At 51.5% G+C, this 14049-nt stretch overlaps 1 protein-coding gene across 1 annotated transcript; it reads left to right on the forward strand.

Annotated features, from left to right (window-relative positions):
- Nucleotides 1-6029: 6029 nt before the first annotated feature.
- ETV3L (ETS variant transcription factor 3 like) lies at nucleotides 6030-13477 on the forward strand. Its single transcript, XM_005541372.4, has 5 exons — nucleotides 6030-6378; nucleotides 6466-6703; nucleotides 6950-7139; nucleotides 7856-7976; nucleotides 12367-13477. Exons 1-5 carry the CDS (start codon nucleotides 6321-6323, stop codon nucleotides 12843-12845), a joined length of 1086 nt encoding a protein of 361 aa, XP_005541429.3. The 5' UTR covers nucleotides 6030-6320; the 3' UTR covers nucleotides 12846-13477.
- Nucleotides 13478-14049: the final 572 nt, after the last annotated feature.

A 14049-nucleotide genomic window follows, 5' to 3' on the forward strand; every position in this document is an offset into this window, starting at 1 on the left:
TGGCAGAGGAGAGGACAAGGGAGAAGAGAGAAAAGAGTGGGAAAATATATGGCAAAATCAATAATGGTAGGGAAGAAAGGCCAAGAGAAGGTTGCTGGGTCGAAAGTGGAAAGAAGGAAAAAGAATTAAAGTGGGAGGGAAGGGGAGAGAACAATGAAGGAGCAAATGAGCTGAAGAAAGATAAACGGGTCAAACAGAGAGAAGCTGAGACTGGCAGGGGCCTGACAGGCGGAGGGATGGGTGCGGAGCTGGAAGCTGGTCTCCAGACACCCATGTCCCTTCCCCCAGCCCCTGGATCCCTGAAGGTGTGTGAGGGGATGACCTTCCCCCTGACCTTCAGCTGCCCATCATGACAGGTCTGTGGGGCAGGGCATGGGAGTGTCTGGGTTTGGATTTCTGCTCCACGGAGTTACGCAAACCTTTTAAATATCACAGCCCCCAGGGACCCAAGAGACAAGAGTTGGAGGCATCTGCAAGGGGCGGGAGGACTAAGGAGGGGTTGGGCAGAGATCTGAGGCTGAATGAGGGGACTGGGCAGTGACAGCAGTTGCGAGGGAGCCTGGAGGGGGGTTGAGGACTGAGGACAGAGAAGGAGAAGCATGACTGCTGCTGGACCCCACTGGGGGGGCCTCTCCCAGCTGCAGAGATAGAAGGAAGAGCTGAGGCTGCAGGAGGGAGACAGGGTTCATCTGGCTGATTCCCAGCACCCAGCATCAAAAAGGGGTCCTCTCTATTGCCCGGGCAGGGAGAGACAAGATGTCCTTGTCTCTGGGGTCACTGCCAGCATATCCCTCGGCCAGAGGAGAAGGAAAGAGAGGTTAAGGGGACATGAAGGAAGGGCATCTAACCCTCTCCTTCCCCCAAATTCCCCAAGGAAAAAGGCGACCAGCTTTGACCCTCCCAAGCCCCCAACCCCTCTCGCTCTCCTACCTAAGCAGCTTTAACTAATAGCATTAAAGCAGGTCTCAGGACTAACCACTCTCCACTTGGGGCTGAGATCAAGAGGAGAGACCAGAGGCTTCTAATCAGATTGGGGATTTGGTGTAGGGGTGGGGGATGCAGTTTGTTCAGGGCTAACAAGCACAAAACGCCCCCTGGAGATCACCATCGCTATGTCTCCAAGGGGTTTCTCCCTGCACTGTCGCCCCTCTAAGCTGGTTTCTCTACTCTGATCTTTCCATCCCCTGGGCCACATTCTGGACCTCACCTGTGTCCACAGCTTCTGATTTCTGCATCACTCTTTCTCTGTCTAATACTCTCTGATTCACTCTCTTTCTCGCTGACTCACAGGGCCCATCTCTTTCCGCTGCCTTTGTATTTACCAACAGTCCCATTTGCCCACTGAATCAATCAAGGAGTCACTGAAAACACTTGGTTTGGCCAATCAATCTGATTATGCAGTCAATCCACTTCAGCCCCTTAAAAGGCCCCAACAACAAAGTGACTTTTGATGCAAGTTTCCACTTTGCATACATGCAGCATTGGTCTTGAACACTCTTTTTTTTTTTTTTTTTTTTAAATCGTGTATGTTCTTGTCTTTCTCTTGCTTTCTGTATTGCTGTCTGCCCATCTGGCTGGCGGTCCTCTGGCTTTCTGGGGACTCTGTGGATACTTTTTCTGGCAGAGAGCCCCCATGGAGGGTTTAGACTGGAAGTGCCTCCTTCAGGGCCCAGGGCCTCCCATCGGCCTCACCTCTCTGCTCTGAAGTTTCATCCTCAACTTTTCTGTCCTGATTGACTGATTATGGCTTGGAGCCTGAAGTCAGACAGACCTGTTCCCATCCGGCTCCACCACTTGGCCAGGATCTTATGCAAGTCTCTTAATCTTCTTGAGCCTCAATTTCCTTAGCATACAAAACAGATAATACCCATCTCGAAGGGTTATTGTGAAGAGTCAATGAAGTAACATAGGAAAACATGTTAAACCCAATACTGGGAGCATGATAGAGTCCCAGTTCATATTAAATAAAATCTTCAAAAGGTGAACTGTGCTTTGGACATTTCCTTTGGCTCCAAGCCCTAGCTTAAGGCTTACTCTCTATTGTTATCTTCAGCATCTGTATTGCTTTTATTAAGTAATGACCTAAAACCTACATGTGTTGTAATGAGCACTTATATTGGCCAAGGGGGTTAATCATATTATTAGTAATCAGAATCATGGTGGTGATGACAATACTAATTGCTTGCTGCTACAACTCTTCAAGAAACACAAAGTGCTTAAGAGAAGCCACTTTGATCATTCGAGATTGGGTTATGATCCTTTTTGATTTATAGTTTTCAATACTCATTCTCCTAGAAGGCCACTGTACTGATCTTGCCGTGGGGGGTCTCGGGGAATCAGAGGCTGTGCAGAACCCATGGTTAGAGCTTCCCCAAGCTTTGTGTGTCTAGCCCACAGCACAAGAGGGGAGGAGTGGGAGCCTGGAAGATAGGAGCGGGGTGGGGACAGAATGGGACTACCTCCCCCCGCCTTGGGAGCATCACCACCAGAGTGCGGATTAAAGTGAAGCACATGGAGTTAAGGTTAAGTGCCAAGAACAGCTCTTGGATACGAAGGTAGAACTGAGACCTGGTGTTTTCTGAGTGTTCGCAAGTCAGCTCAGAGGCTCATGTAGAAAAGGAAGGATGGAGGGAAGGCATTTGGCAGGACTTGTCAGCAGCAAGGATTTCCACACCCAGAACTGGCAAGCTCCTCAGAGACTTAAGGATCCATCAGGGACTCTCACAGACACGGGAGAGGCTGGGGAGGAGGCTGCTGGCATCAGGAAGCTTGGAGACTTGACCTTGCCTACTCATGCCACTTTGGTTTTGCATTTTGAGGTTTTTTTTTTCTTTTGGGGAGGTAGGGAAGGAGATGTTGGGAGCCCACCTAGATGGCAGAACATTTTAAATCTTGACTCAAGATCTTGCTTTCCCCTCTTTGATTTAAGAGCTGTATGGCCTTAGGGAAGTTATGCAACCCCTCTGCTACCGCCTGTGAGATTTCAGTCTATGTCTATTTCAATCCCTTAATGTAGTGCAGAGCACACTGAGTGTCTGGTCAGTGGTGGGGTTCATCATTCTCTTCTTGCCAGATCCTAAATCTACCCTAAGATTTCACATCCTTCAAACCAGAAAACACCATCAGACTCAGCAGGTGTCAGGGCGAGCCATAGGTCATTCTATCGGCTTCCTCCAGAGAACAGTCATGCCTTGGAATCTCTCAAAACTCACCTCTGCACCCTGCCCCATTTCCCAGCCCATTTTCCCAAGGTGAAGCAGAAGAGATCGTAATCAGATTGAGGTTCAACCAAGGAGGAATTTCCAAGTGGACAGGGAAGGAAAAGAGGTTGGAAGAGGAGTGGGGGCGTCTGCTTCAGGGGAGGAACGGAGACAAGACTCCAGAATGTCAGCTGCCAGTTTAGAGACAGAGGGATGAGTAGGATAACCTATTCATCCAGTTTCTGGGTGAGCTTGGATCTACTCACTGCCCTATTCACCTTAATTTCCAGAAACACTCTCAGCTCAGGCCAGAATGTGTGCTTCCAAGATCCCAGCCCTAACTGCCTGTCTGTCAGTTTACATCCTGACACTGAGCATTCCCTGGGAAAGGGAGAGGGAGAGACCAGATGATCTCTTGGTGCCAGGAGTAGGAGGTGCCAGGGTTCTTACAACCTGACGTGTCTAGGGTTCCCTGACTTTCTGACACTCTTTTTGCTGCATCCCACAGGTTCTATGGGTTCTCACTGCTCAAAGTATGGTCTGCGGACCGGCAGCAGCAGCATCAACTAGGAGCTTGTTAGAAGTGCAGTCTTGGTTGGGCATGGTGGCTCACGCCTATAATCCCAGCATTTTGGGAGGCCACGGTGGGCGGAGCACCTAAGGTCAGGAGTTTGAGACCAGCTTGGCCAACATGATGAAACCCCGTCTCTACTAAAAATACAAAAATGAGCCAGGCGTGGTGGCGGGTGCCTGTAGTCCTAGCTACTTGGGAGGCTGAGGTGGGAGAATTGCTTGTACCTGGGAGGTGGAGGTTGTAGTGAGCTGAGATTGTGCCGCTGCACTCCAGCCTGGGTGACAGAGAGAGACTCCGTCTAAAAAAAAAAAAAAAAAAAAAAAATAGAAGTACAGAGTCTTAGGTCCCCCAAGTCCTACTGAATCAGAATCTGTATTTTAAAGAGACCTTCAGATCATTCCTATTCACATTAGAGTCTGAAAAGCACCAACATAGATGATTTTTTTTTTTTTTTTGTCTTAAGGCAACTCAGTATATGAGAAAGTGCTATGGATTAGGAGTCAGGGGGCAGGGCAGCTAACTCACCATCTGTCTTTGGTCAAGTCACTTTCCCTGTCTGAGCCTCCTCTGGAAAGTGAGGAAGCAACTCCAGACAAATCCTCACATGCCCTCCAGACCTCACAGGCTAATAAGTTCTTGCTGAGGGTACTGCACACTAACTCCATCAGACCTCACAGCCTAATAAGTTCTCACTGAAGGTACTGCACACTAACTTCATCAGAGATGGAGAGCCAGGCCCGGGTCACGTAACCCTGTTCACAGGCAGTCCTAAGCGCCCAGGAACCTCCCAATGCCCTGGCCCACCAGGAGCAGGTCCTGTATGCTTCATCCCCATGGCAGCCTCTCCCATCCCTCCCCAGTCCCTTTGCATATTGTTTCATCTTCCATTAGTTATAGTGGAAACCAGCCTTTTGCACCATCCAGAAGGCTTTCTGTTCCATCCAGAAGGCTTTAGGGCTTAGACATTTTTTCTCTTTTCCTATATCAGGCAAGTATATTTCACTGGGCTCATTCCATAAACTCCACATCCTTCTCAGCTGAGAACCACAAGATTCCTGGTTCCTGCCCATGGTTCACCAATTCAACAAATATCTATAGAGCACCTTTGAGTACGAGGTCCTGTGCTAGGATGGGATCTGGAGAGCCAGCAGAGGAGAACAAGGCAGCTAGGGTTCCTGACCTCGAAGCTGACACTCTGAGTGGGGTACAGATGTTCAACAAAGAAGACACTATCTATAAGTCCATTACCATTCATTCATTCAATCAGCTATCATTTATTGAACACCTATTGTGTGCCAGGCCCTTGGGACCGACAAAAACAAAAGCCCACAAAAATTCCTGCTCGGCCGGGCATGGTGGCTCACACCTGTAATCCCAGCACTTTGGGAGGTGGAGGCAGGCAGATCACCTGAGGTAAGTAGTTCGAGACCAGCCTAGCCAACAGGGCAAAACCCTGTCTCTACTAAAAATACAAAAATACGCCAGGCATGGTGGTGGGCACCTGTAATCCCATCTACTCAGGAGGCTGAGGCAGAAGAATTGCTTGAACCTGGGAGGCAGAGGTTGCAGTGAGCTGAGATCGCGCCACTACACTCCAGCCTGGGTGATAGAGCAAGACTCCAACTCAAAACAAACAAATAAACAAAAAACAAAAATTCCTGCTCATCTCAAATGTGAAATTGCTTGAGATACTGTAAAGGCGGCCAGGTGCAGTGGCTCACACCTGTAATCCCAGCACTTTGGGAGGCCGAGGTGGGCGGATCATGAGGTCAGGAGTTCGAGATCACCCTGGCCAACATGGTGAAACCCTGTCTCTACTAAAAATACAAAAAAAAAAAAAAAAAAAAAAAAATTTAGCTGGGCGTGATGGCACACACCTGTAATCCCAGCTACTCGGGAGGCTGAGGCAGGAGAATTACTTGAATCTGGGAGGCAGAGGTTGCAGTGAGCCAAGATCGCCCCATTGCACTCCAGCCTGGGTGACAGGGAGAGACTGTCTCAAAAAAAAAAAAAAAGAAAGAAAGAAAGAAATACTGTAAAGGCACAGGTATGTGTATAAGCCACCTCCTTCCCACTCAAGATTTAGAATGAGCCCATGATTAATTACATTTTCTTTTGTCTTCTCTTGGGAAAAACTCCAATCCTGTTAAGCCCTAAGAAGAGATCTCATTCTCTGTCTAAATCCCCCAGCAGGGCAGGATATAGGACCCTTTGCACTTCTCTCCATTTATATAAGTGGCTCAGCCGGAAGCCCTGAGTCCGAGTCAGCCCTGGGCAGTGGGGAGTTCCTCAGAGGAGGCTGGACCCTGTCTGGGTATGGGGAAGCTTGCTGCCTCTGGTTGGTTTCCTTTTCTCCCCTTCACTGGCAACCTCTTGTCCCTTCCCTTTTCTCTCTTTCTCTCCTGACCCTCTCCCTTCCTTCCTTCTTTCCCTCCATTTTTCCTTCCTCTTTCACTGTCCTCCCCTCTCCCTCCTTCCTTCCCTTCCTGTTAGGTGGTGACCATTTCCCCAAGGCCCAGACACAGGCCCTCTCGCCAGAGTGGACCATGCACTGCAGCTGCTTGGCTGAGGGCATCCCGGCCACCCCCGGCAACTGGATCCCAGGTGAGCCTCTTGGCCAGGTCTACCTCCTGCTCCAACGGTGGCCTAGGGCAGGGCCTCCAGAGCCCTCACTCTGCCCTGTCCACCCAGGCTTGGCCTTCCCTGACTGGGCCTACAAAGCCGAGTCGTCCCCAGGCTCCCGGCAGATCCAGCTGTGGCACTTCATCCTGGAGCTGCTGCAGAAGGAAGAGTTCCGCCATGTCATCGCCTGGCAGCAGGGAGAGTACGGGGAATTTGTCATCAAGGATCCAGATGAGGTGGCCCGCCTCTGGGGCCGCAGGAAATGCAAACCACAGATGAATTATGACAAGCTGAGCCGGGCCCTCAGGTGAGAGGAGGCGGCTGACATGGCCAAAGAGGGAAGAGTTCAAGGAAAAGGGCCGTGGTTTCTGGCACCCCTGCTGATTTCCACCCCCTCCAAGGCTTGGGAAGTGTCCTGGCCTGTGGTGAGCTGCCTAGTGGTTCTCGGGGAATAGCGTAGGGTCAGCCCGGCTAGGGAGGAGAATGTGACTGGGTCCCTGACTCTATTCTCTGGCCACTGGGCCAACTCTATTCTCAACTTTGAATTCTGCAGATATTACTACAATAAGAGGATCCTGCATAAGACCAAAGGCAAAAGGTTCACGTACAAGTTCAACTTCAGCAAGCTCATCATAGTCAACTATCCTTTGTGGGAAGTGCGGGTGCCACCATCCCCCCACTTGCTGCTGGGGGCCCCTGCCCTGTGTCAGCCAGCGCTGGTGCCCGTGGGTGTGCAGAGCGAGGTAAGAGCAGAGGTGGCCCCTGTCTCAGGGCTCCAGCAGGTCCTGCCCCTCTGCCCAGGAGGGCCCCCACCCTCCTCTTTGCCTCTGCAGCCCATCAGCCTCCAGTTTTCTTTTCCTCCTGCATCCTAGTCCCTGAGTGCCCCAGAGGCAGGGGTATTAGCAATCCAGGTGGTACGGGACCCACCTGTGAGAAAGGGTGGCTCCTTCTGTGATAGGCGCCACTCCTTTTGGGGTGGATCAGAGGGAAGAGCCCAGGGCATCTGAGACTGTAGGCAGTCTTGGCAGTGGGCTTTTAGCAATAGGTATGAGAGGCCAGGCGCAGTGGCTCACACTTGTAATCCCAGCACTTTGGGAGGACAAGGTGGACAGATCACTTGAGGTCAGGAGTTCAAGACCAGCCTGGCCAACATGGCAAAACCCCATCTCCACTAAAAATACAAAATTAGCTGGGCATGGTGGCATATGTCTGTAATCCCAGCTACTAGGGAGGCTGAGGCAGGAGAATCGCTTGAACCCAGGAGGCAGAAGTTGCAGTGAGCCAAGATGGTGCCACTGCACTCCAGCCTGGGTGACAGAGCAAGACTCCAACTCAAAAAAAAAAAATCAGTATGAGAGTATTTCATTGTTTTAGCAACTGGCTGACAGTACCAGAGTGTACTGGAGGATACATGCCAGGGAGAGCCCATCCTACCCCACATCTACTTCTCACCCCTCAGCTCCTGCACAGCATGCTGTTCACCCATCAGGCCATGGTGGAGCAGCTGGCGGGACAGGAGACCCCCTGGGAACCACCAGAGGCCCCTGGGGATAAGAAGGGGAGCAGCAGCAGCATCCACCGTAAGTGCTCAGGGCTGGGAGGGCCCAGGGAATCCTAGCCAGAGGAGGAAGGGCCCTCCTGGCTGAGTACATGGCTGAGGGGGCATAAGACAAGGGATACTATGTACTCATCCATTCATTCAACCAACATTTACTGAACACCAGCTATTTGCTAGGTGTGGGGGTTCAGAGATGAAAGGCTCAAGAGACTCAGAACCTAGTGGGGAGCGGAGATGGGATTACTGCCAGCGACTGCTGCGGGCATTCAGGTAAGCACTAGGTGCTGTACATTCAGGCCCAGAGAAGGAACTGGGACTTCCCAGAGGACACAACACTCGGGCAGGAAGGAGATGGAAAAAGATGCCTAAGCAGAGGGAATAGCATTTATTTATTCTTTTTTTTTTTTTTTTTTTTTTTTTTGAGATGGAGTCTCACTGTTGCCCAGGCTGGAGCACAGTGGCAGGATATCAGCTCACTGCAACCTCTGCCTCCCGGGTTCAAGTGATTCTCATGCCTCAGCCTCCCGAGCAGCTGGGACTACAGGCATGCACCACCATGCCTGGCTAATTTTTGTATCTTTAGTAGAGATAGGGTTTCACCATGTTGGCCAAGCTTGTCTCGAACTCCTGACCTCAGGCGATCTGCCCGCCTCAGCCTCCCAAAGTGCTGGGATTACAGGCGTGAGCCACCACACCCAGTTGGAAATAGCATTTATAAAGCAAAAAGCTGGGAACAAGTGTAGCAAATCTGGAGAACTGCTGGTAGCTTGCTGTTGGAGAGCAAGTCTTGTGATGGGGTGGGAACAAGTAGGACGGATAAGAGATGGGGCTGGCAAGGTAAACAGGTGTTGGGTCACAGAGGCCTCACAAGCCATGCTAAGGGAGCAAGACTTTCTCCTGTGGGCAGGAGGGACTGGGAGGGAGAGTCATGGTCAGACTTTCATTTTATAAAGATGACTATGTGTGTGTAGAGTTTTGGGTTGCATACAACTGGAGTTGGAAGGCCTTTGAAGATAATCTAGGCAGGAGATGACGGGGCGGTAACCAAGACAAGGGCCATGGGATGAAGATGGAGGCTCAGTGGGAGAGAGATTGGGAAGATAGAGTTCATTCACTCATTCACTCACTCATTCATTTCTTCTTTCAGCAGATGCTTAATGACCTCCTGTTTAATGTGCCAGGCACTGTCTTAGGGGCTGGGGAGCCAATGTGAGCAACACTGCCTTTATAGGACTTATAGGCAAGGGGGGTGCAGATATTCAACTAATGATTGATGAGTGATTATAACTGTGCTAACTGCTGCAGAGGAGAAATGCAGAGTGCCAAGGGCATCAGGGAAGACTTTCTTGACAAAGTGACACTTGAGATGACACCCAAAGTGTACATGAGTGTCAGCTGAGCTCAGAGGGAGTAGGGAGAGCATGGCGAGTGAGAGAACAGTGTGTGCAATGGCCCTGGGACAGAAGGACTGGGAGAAGGCCAGTGCAGAAGCACATGGCCATTGAGTGGGAGAAGAAGGTGGAAATGCAGGCAGACATCAGCTCTTACAGAGGCTGTGAGCTGGGAACCTACAATATTAGATTTTCTGTGAAAAAGATCACAGAGACACTTGACCAAACCAAGGCTCTTGTGCAGAGGTCCAAGAATTGCCCCTCCACTCCAGCCAATTTCATGGAAGAAGGATCCATGGCCTTCACCCCACCCCTGAGCTGCTGGGGGGCCCAAGCTCTGCACCCCTGGGAGTGCAGCTGAGGCCATGGGTGTGGGGTGCTCCAGGGCCTGCTGGGACTCGCTGGGCCTGGTCTGGCAGCCTGCAGCTAAATAGCACCTGAACAGCCCTCCCTGTTTCTCCACCCCCACCCACCCCGACCTAGCGCTGAGAACGCCTTAGGCAGAGAGCTTCTCTCTTTGGGAAACTATGAGGGAAAGAAAAAAGTGTTCCCGTTCCAGGTGGATAGTGTTAGAAAAAAAAAAGAAGAAGAAGAAAGAAAGAAAAAAGTGTTCCCTCCCAAGCCCCATTTGTAGTGGGCTATTTTGCACCTCCCTCCCCTCTGCAGGCAAACACACACGCCCTGCCTATGCTTGGGCCCTAAGGGATGCTAAGCAGGCGTAGGTCACCAGAAGATTGGAAGCAGCCACATGCCCCACTTCTAGACTGAGATTCCAGAAGCCTGTGCCAGCCCCTCACCTCCACCCTCACTCAGAGCATTTGGTGCCAAGAAAGGAAGCTGCCTCTGGGAGTGCCGGGTCTGTTGAGCCAGAGGTAGGGAGCTGCAGGGCCAGTGCCGGGAATGGAAAGGAACTGGTGGGAGAATGAGAGGACTCTTAGAAATAAAATATCTCTTCCACGTGCCTTGACCTCAGGAACCCCGAGGGACACAGCCTTCCTGTGCAACAGCAGTCTCCACCTCATCTAAGGACCCAAGGAAAAGACGATGACCCAGAGAAAGGGTGCTCTGATGGGGGCCTCCACACTTGTTCTCCTAGAGGATCACTGTCACTGTTTTCTCCCTACGTAGATCTGACTTCAGAAATATTGTTCCTATCAAATACATTGGATATATTAATAACTTGTTTTTCCAGTTTTTTTGTTTGTTTGTTTGTTTTGGTGTGTTTTGTTTTTTAGTTTTTGGTTTTTTTTTGAGACAGAGTTTCACTCTTGTTGCCCAGGCTGGAGTGCAGTGGCGCGATCTCAGCTCACCGCAACCTCCGCCTCCCGGGTTCAAGCGATTCTCCTGTCTCAGCCTCCTGAGTAGCTGGGATTACAGGCGCCTGCCACCACACTGGCCCAATTTTTGTATTTTTAGTAGAGACGGGGTTTCATCATACTGGTCGGGCTGGTCTCGAACTCCTGACCTCAGGTGATCTGCTCGCTTCAGCCTCCCAAAGTGCTGGGATTACAGGCGTGAGCCACCGCACCCTGCCTGTTTTTCCAGTTTATTCACTAGAGCCCAACCAATGTGACTACATTGGGTTGATGCTTGTTCTTTTAGTTAAATGATGTGGTCTTGCTAAGAAAAACGTGGAGCGGCAGTTAGGCTTTTTGAAATACAGAAAGCGATGTGAAGTTCTATATAGTCATCTCCAAGGCCCCCAGCTGGGAGGCCCTATGGCAGGGCCCTGGCAGGGTCGGAGAGGGAAAGAGGCAGGATTGGAAGGAGCAGGAAGAAGGAAGCCTTTTTGGAGGTGGAAAGTTATGCACCCGAGTGAGACAGAGAAGAGGAAGGCTGGGGCTCCCCATACCTGCCCTGGGCCTCCCGGTCATGAACTGTGCAGGGCCCCTTGTTACCCATGACACAGCTTAATCTAAGCTAGGAGAGGGGATTTTATGGATGAAGAAACAGAGGACTGCAAATTTAAATGACAAGGCCAAGGCCACACAACCAGTTCTTTGCCAGGCTAGACTGCAGGCCCTTGCTGCAGGGACAGGGAGTGAAGAATGGATCCATTGAGATATAGCAGAGAATATCCTTCCCTTAATTTGCTGGACACATTTTTCTTGAGCACTGATTATGTCCAGACTGGGTAGATTCAAGGGAAAATAAAACAAATACAGCTCCTGCCCCCACAGATTTGGACTCACAGACATTAAATGAAAAGCACACAAATGACTACATGACCCTAACTCAGCCGAGCGCCCTTGGAGGAGAGGTTCAGGGAAGGATGAGGGCAGGCAGCAGGCACTCTCGCCTAGGCTGGGAGTCTCGGAAGGCTTCTCCAAAGAGTGGTATTTATGATGAGGCCTAAAGAAAAGTAGAAAAGAGGCTGGGCGCGGTGGCTCATGCTTGTAATCCCAGCACTTTGGGAGGCCAAGGCAGGTGGATCACCTGAGGTCAGGAGTTCGAGACCAGCTGACCAATATGGTGAAACCCAGTCTCTGCTAAAAAGTACAAAAATTAGCCAGATGTGGTGGCATGCACCTGTAATCTCAGCTACTCAGGAGGCCGAGACAGGAGAATTGCTTGAACCTGGGAGGCGGAGATTGCAGTGAGCCAAGATCGTGCCACTGCACTCCAGCCTGGGCGACAGAGTAAGACTCTGTCTTTAAAAAAAGAAAAAAAGAAAAGAAAAGCATAAAAGGAAGGGCAAGCCCGGCAACATGGCGAGACTCCATCTCTACAAAAAACACAAAACTTGGCTGGGCATGGTGGCACGTGCCTGTAGTCCCAGCTACTCAGGAAACTGAGGTGGGAGGATCGTTTGAACCCAGGAAGGGTTCAAGCCTACACTGCAGCCTGGGTGACAGAGAGAGACTCTCTCTCAAAAAAATAAGACAGAAAGAAAAGGAAGGGCAGTGGGGCGAGGAAGAGAGACTTCCAAGCAAGAAATAAGAAGGCCTGGGAAATGGGAGGAGCGAGGGGCATCTGAGACAGGTTGGGCTCCCTTGACCCTTTCTCTCTTTCTTTCTCTAGGACTTGGCTCTGCCCCAGTCCCCTGCCAGCTGGGCCCTTGCTGCCATTTGGGGAGCGTCCAAGGCAAGCTGCCTGGTGTTGCCTCCTTCATCCCTCCCCTCCCACCCCCTCTCCCTTCCGACTGGACCTGCCTCTCAGGGCCCTTCTTGCCTCCTCTCCCATCAGAGCAGCAGGTCCCAGGGGCCTTTAAGCCAGACATCCTGCTCCCAGGACCTAGGAGCCACCCAGGGGCCTGGCATTTTCCAGGGCTTCCTCTCTTGGCCGGGCTGGGACAGGGTGCGGGTGACAGGCTTCGGCTCTTGTCCCTCAGGCCCGAGGGGCTGGAAGTAAAGCCTGCTCCCATGATGAGGGCAAAGGGATGCCTGGATCCCAGGGAGGGCTTCTGCCCAGAGACCTGCAGACTCAAAACTGGGGAGGAAAGACTTACTTCCCCCAATCTGGAGAACCTCAAAGCATTGTGGCCCTTGGATCCTACTTAATTGGAGAGGAAGGTGGGAAGTTGGGGAGGAGTCCTCCAAAATCCATCTCTCCTCTTGCCCACTGCCTCTGAGTTAGCCCCTTCCCATTGCTGGACATGGGCTGAAATTGCAGGATTTCAAGGGGTGGAGTTGGACCAAAGGTGGGGAACATTGCAGGGAAGGTTTGAATGTGGAAATGGGAAAAACCAAGACAGGGTGTCCCTCCTCTCTCACCATATTGCTAATCACATTAAGGAGACATTCCTAATCTCAACTTTTCTTCAGGGAGATGAGAATAAGGTTTCCATAATTTCCATCCTGCCTGCGTAAGGGGGAAAATTAAGGGTCTAGCCTGGGGAGAGGACAAGGGTGGTTGTGTTCCCTGAGTCTTCTCCGGGGCCTATCTCCCCATTCCGGGCTAAGGTCTCCAGCCCCTTTCTCACCCCTCCATGCAACTTCTCTCCCATCCCTCTAATCTCTGAGGCCCTGGAAACCCCGTCCCATGCAGGCACTTCCTCCTCTCTCCACTTCCCCTGGACCCAGGCAGGTGGGATAGGGAGACACTGGCCTTCTCTGCTCTGTAATACTCCACTGTGACCACGAATAAAATGTCCTTGCAAACTGCCCTCTGGCTGACCACCCCCCTGCGGTGGACCCCCATCCTCCCGCTGTGCTCCTCCTGCGTTCTGGTCTGGTGTGATGGGAAAGGGCCCGAGTTTGGAGGAGAACCTGAGGCCGGGAGTGGAGCTACACATCCCACCAGCCAGTCTCTTCCCTCCCGCCAGCATCTCCTCTCAGAGAGAAAGGCTGAAAGGAAGCCAGGACATGAGGAGCTTCCTGGACACAGTGGGAAACCCGCCTCAAGGGAGGAAGTTCAGACTACAGCAGGGGTCCTTAAAGAACGGCCCTCAGATCTCTGTGGACCACTTCGGAGCAGAAGGGTTGGGTGAGGAGGAGGGCGCTGCCAGGGGCCCCTTTTCGTCTGCACCCCAGGCCCTAGGAATGCCAAGCAGGGCAGCAGTGAGGCATCAGGTGCCTGGGAAGTAGGGGACATGTGACAGAGAGGGTTTTTTGCCCAAACAAGGACATGGCGACAGAGAGGGGTGCTCCAGGAGCCAAGACTGTTGATCCCACCACCCTACTGTCTCTAGGCTGCCAATTACAAGCCTAGGATTTGTCCCCACTCCCTTTCTATGACATGGAGCATGGACTCGTGTGGCACAGA

The sequence above is a fragment of the Macaca fascicularis genome, chromosome 1 (assembly GCF_037993035.2).
Source record: "Macaca fascicularis isolate 582-1 chromosome 1, T2T-MFA8v1.1".
Lineage (NCBI taxonomy): Eukaryota > Metazoa > Chordata > Mammalia > Primates > Cercopithecidae > Macaca > Macaca fascicularis.

What these genes read in the sequence shown, in the direction of transcription:
- ETV3L (XM_005541372.4), top strand. Translation starts at nt 6,321, where the DNA reads ATGCACTGCAGCTGCTTGGCTGAGGGCATCCCGGCCACCCCCGGCAAC. An exon ending in AAGCTGAGCCGGGCCCTCAG is followed by an intron (nt 6,704 to 6,949) that starts GTGAGAGGAGGC and finishes TGAATTCTGCAG; the next exon opens with ATATTACTACAATAAGAGGA. An exon ending in GAGCAGCAGCAGCATCCACC is followed by an intron (nt 7,977 to 12,366) that starts GTAAGTGCTCAG and finishes TTCTTTCTCTAG; the next exon opens with GACTTGGCTCTGCCCCAGTC.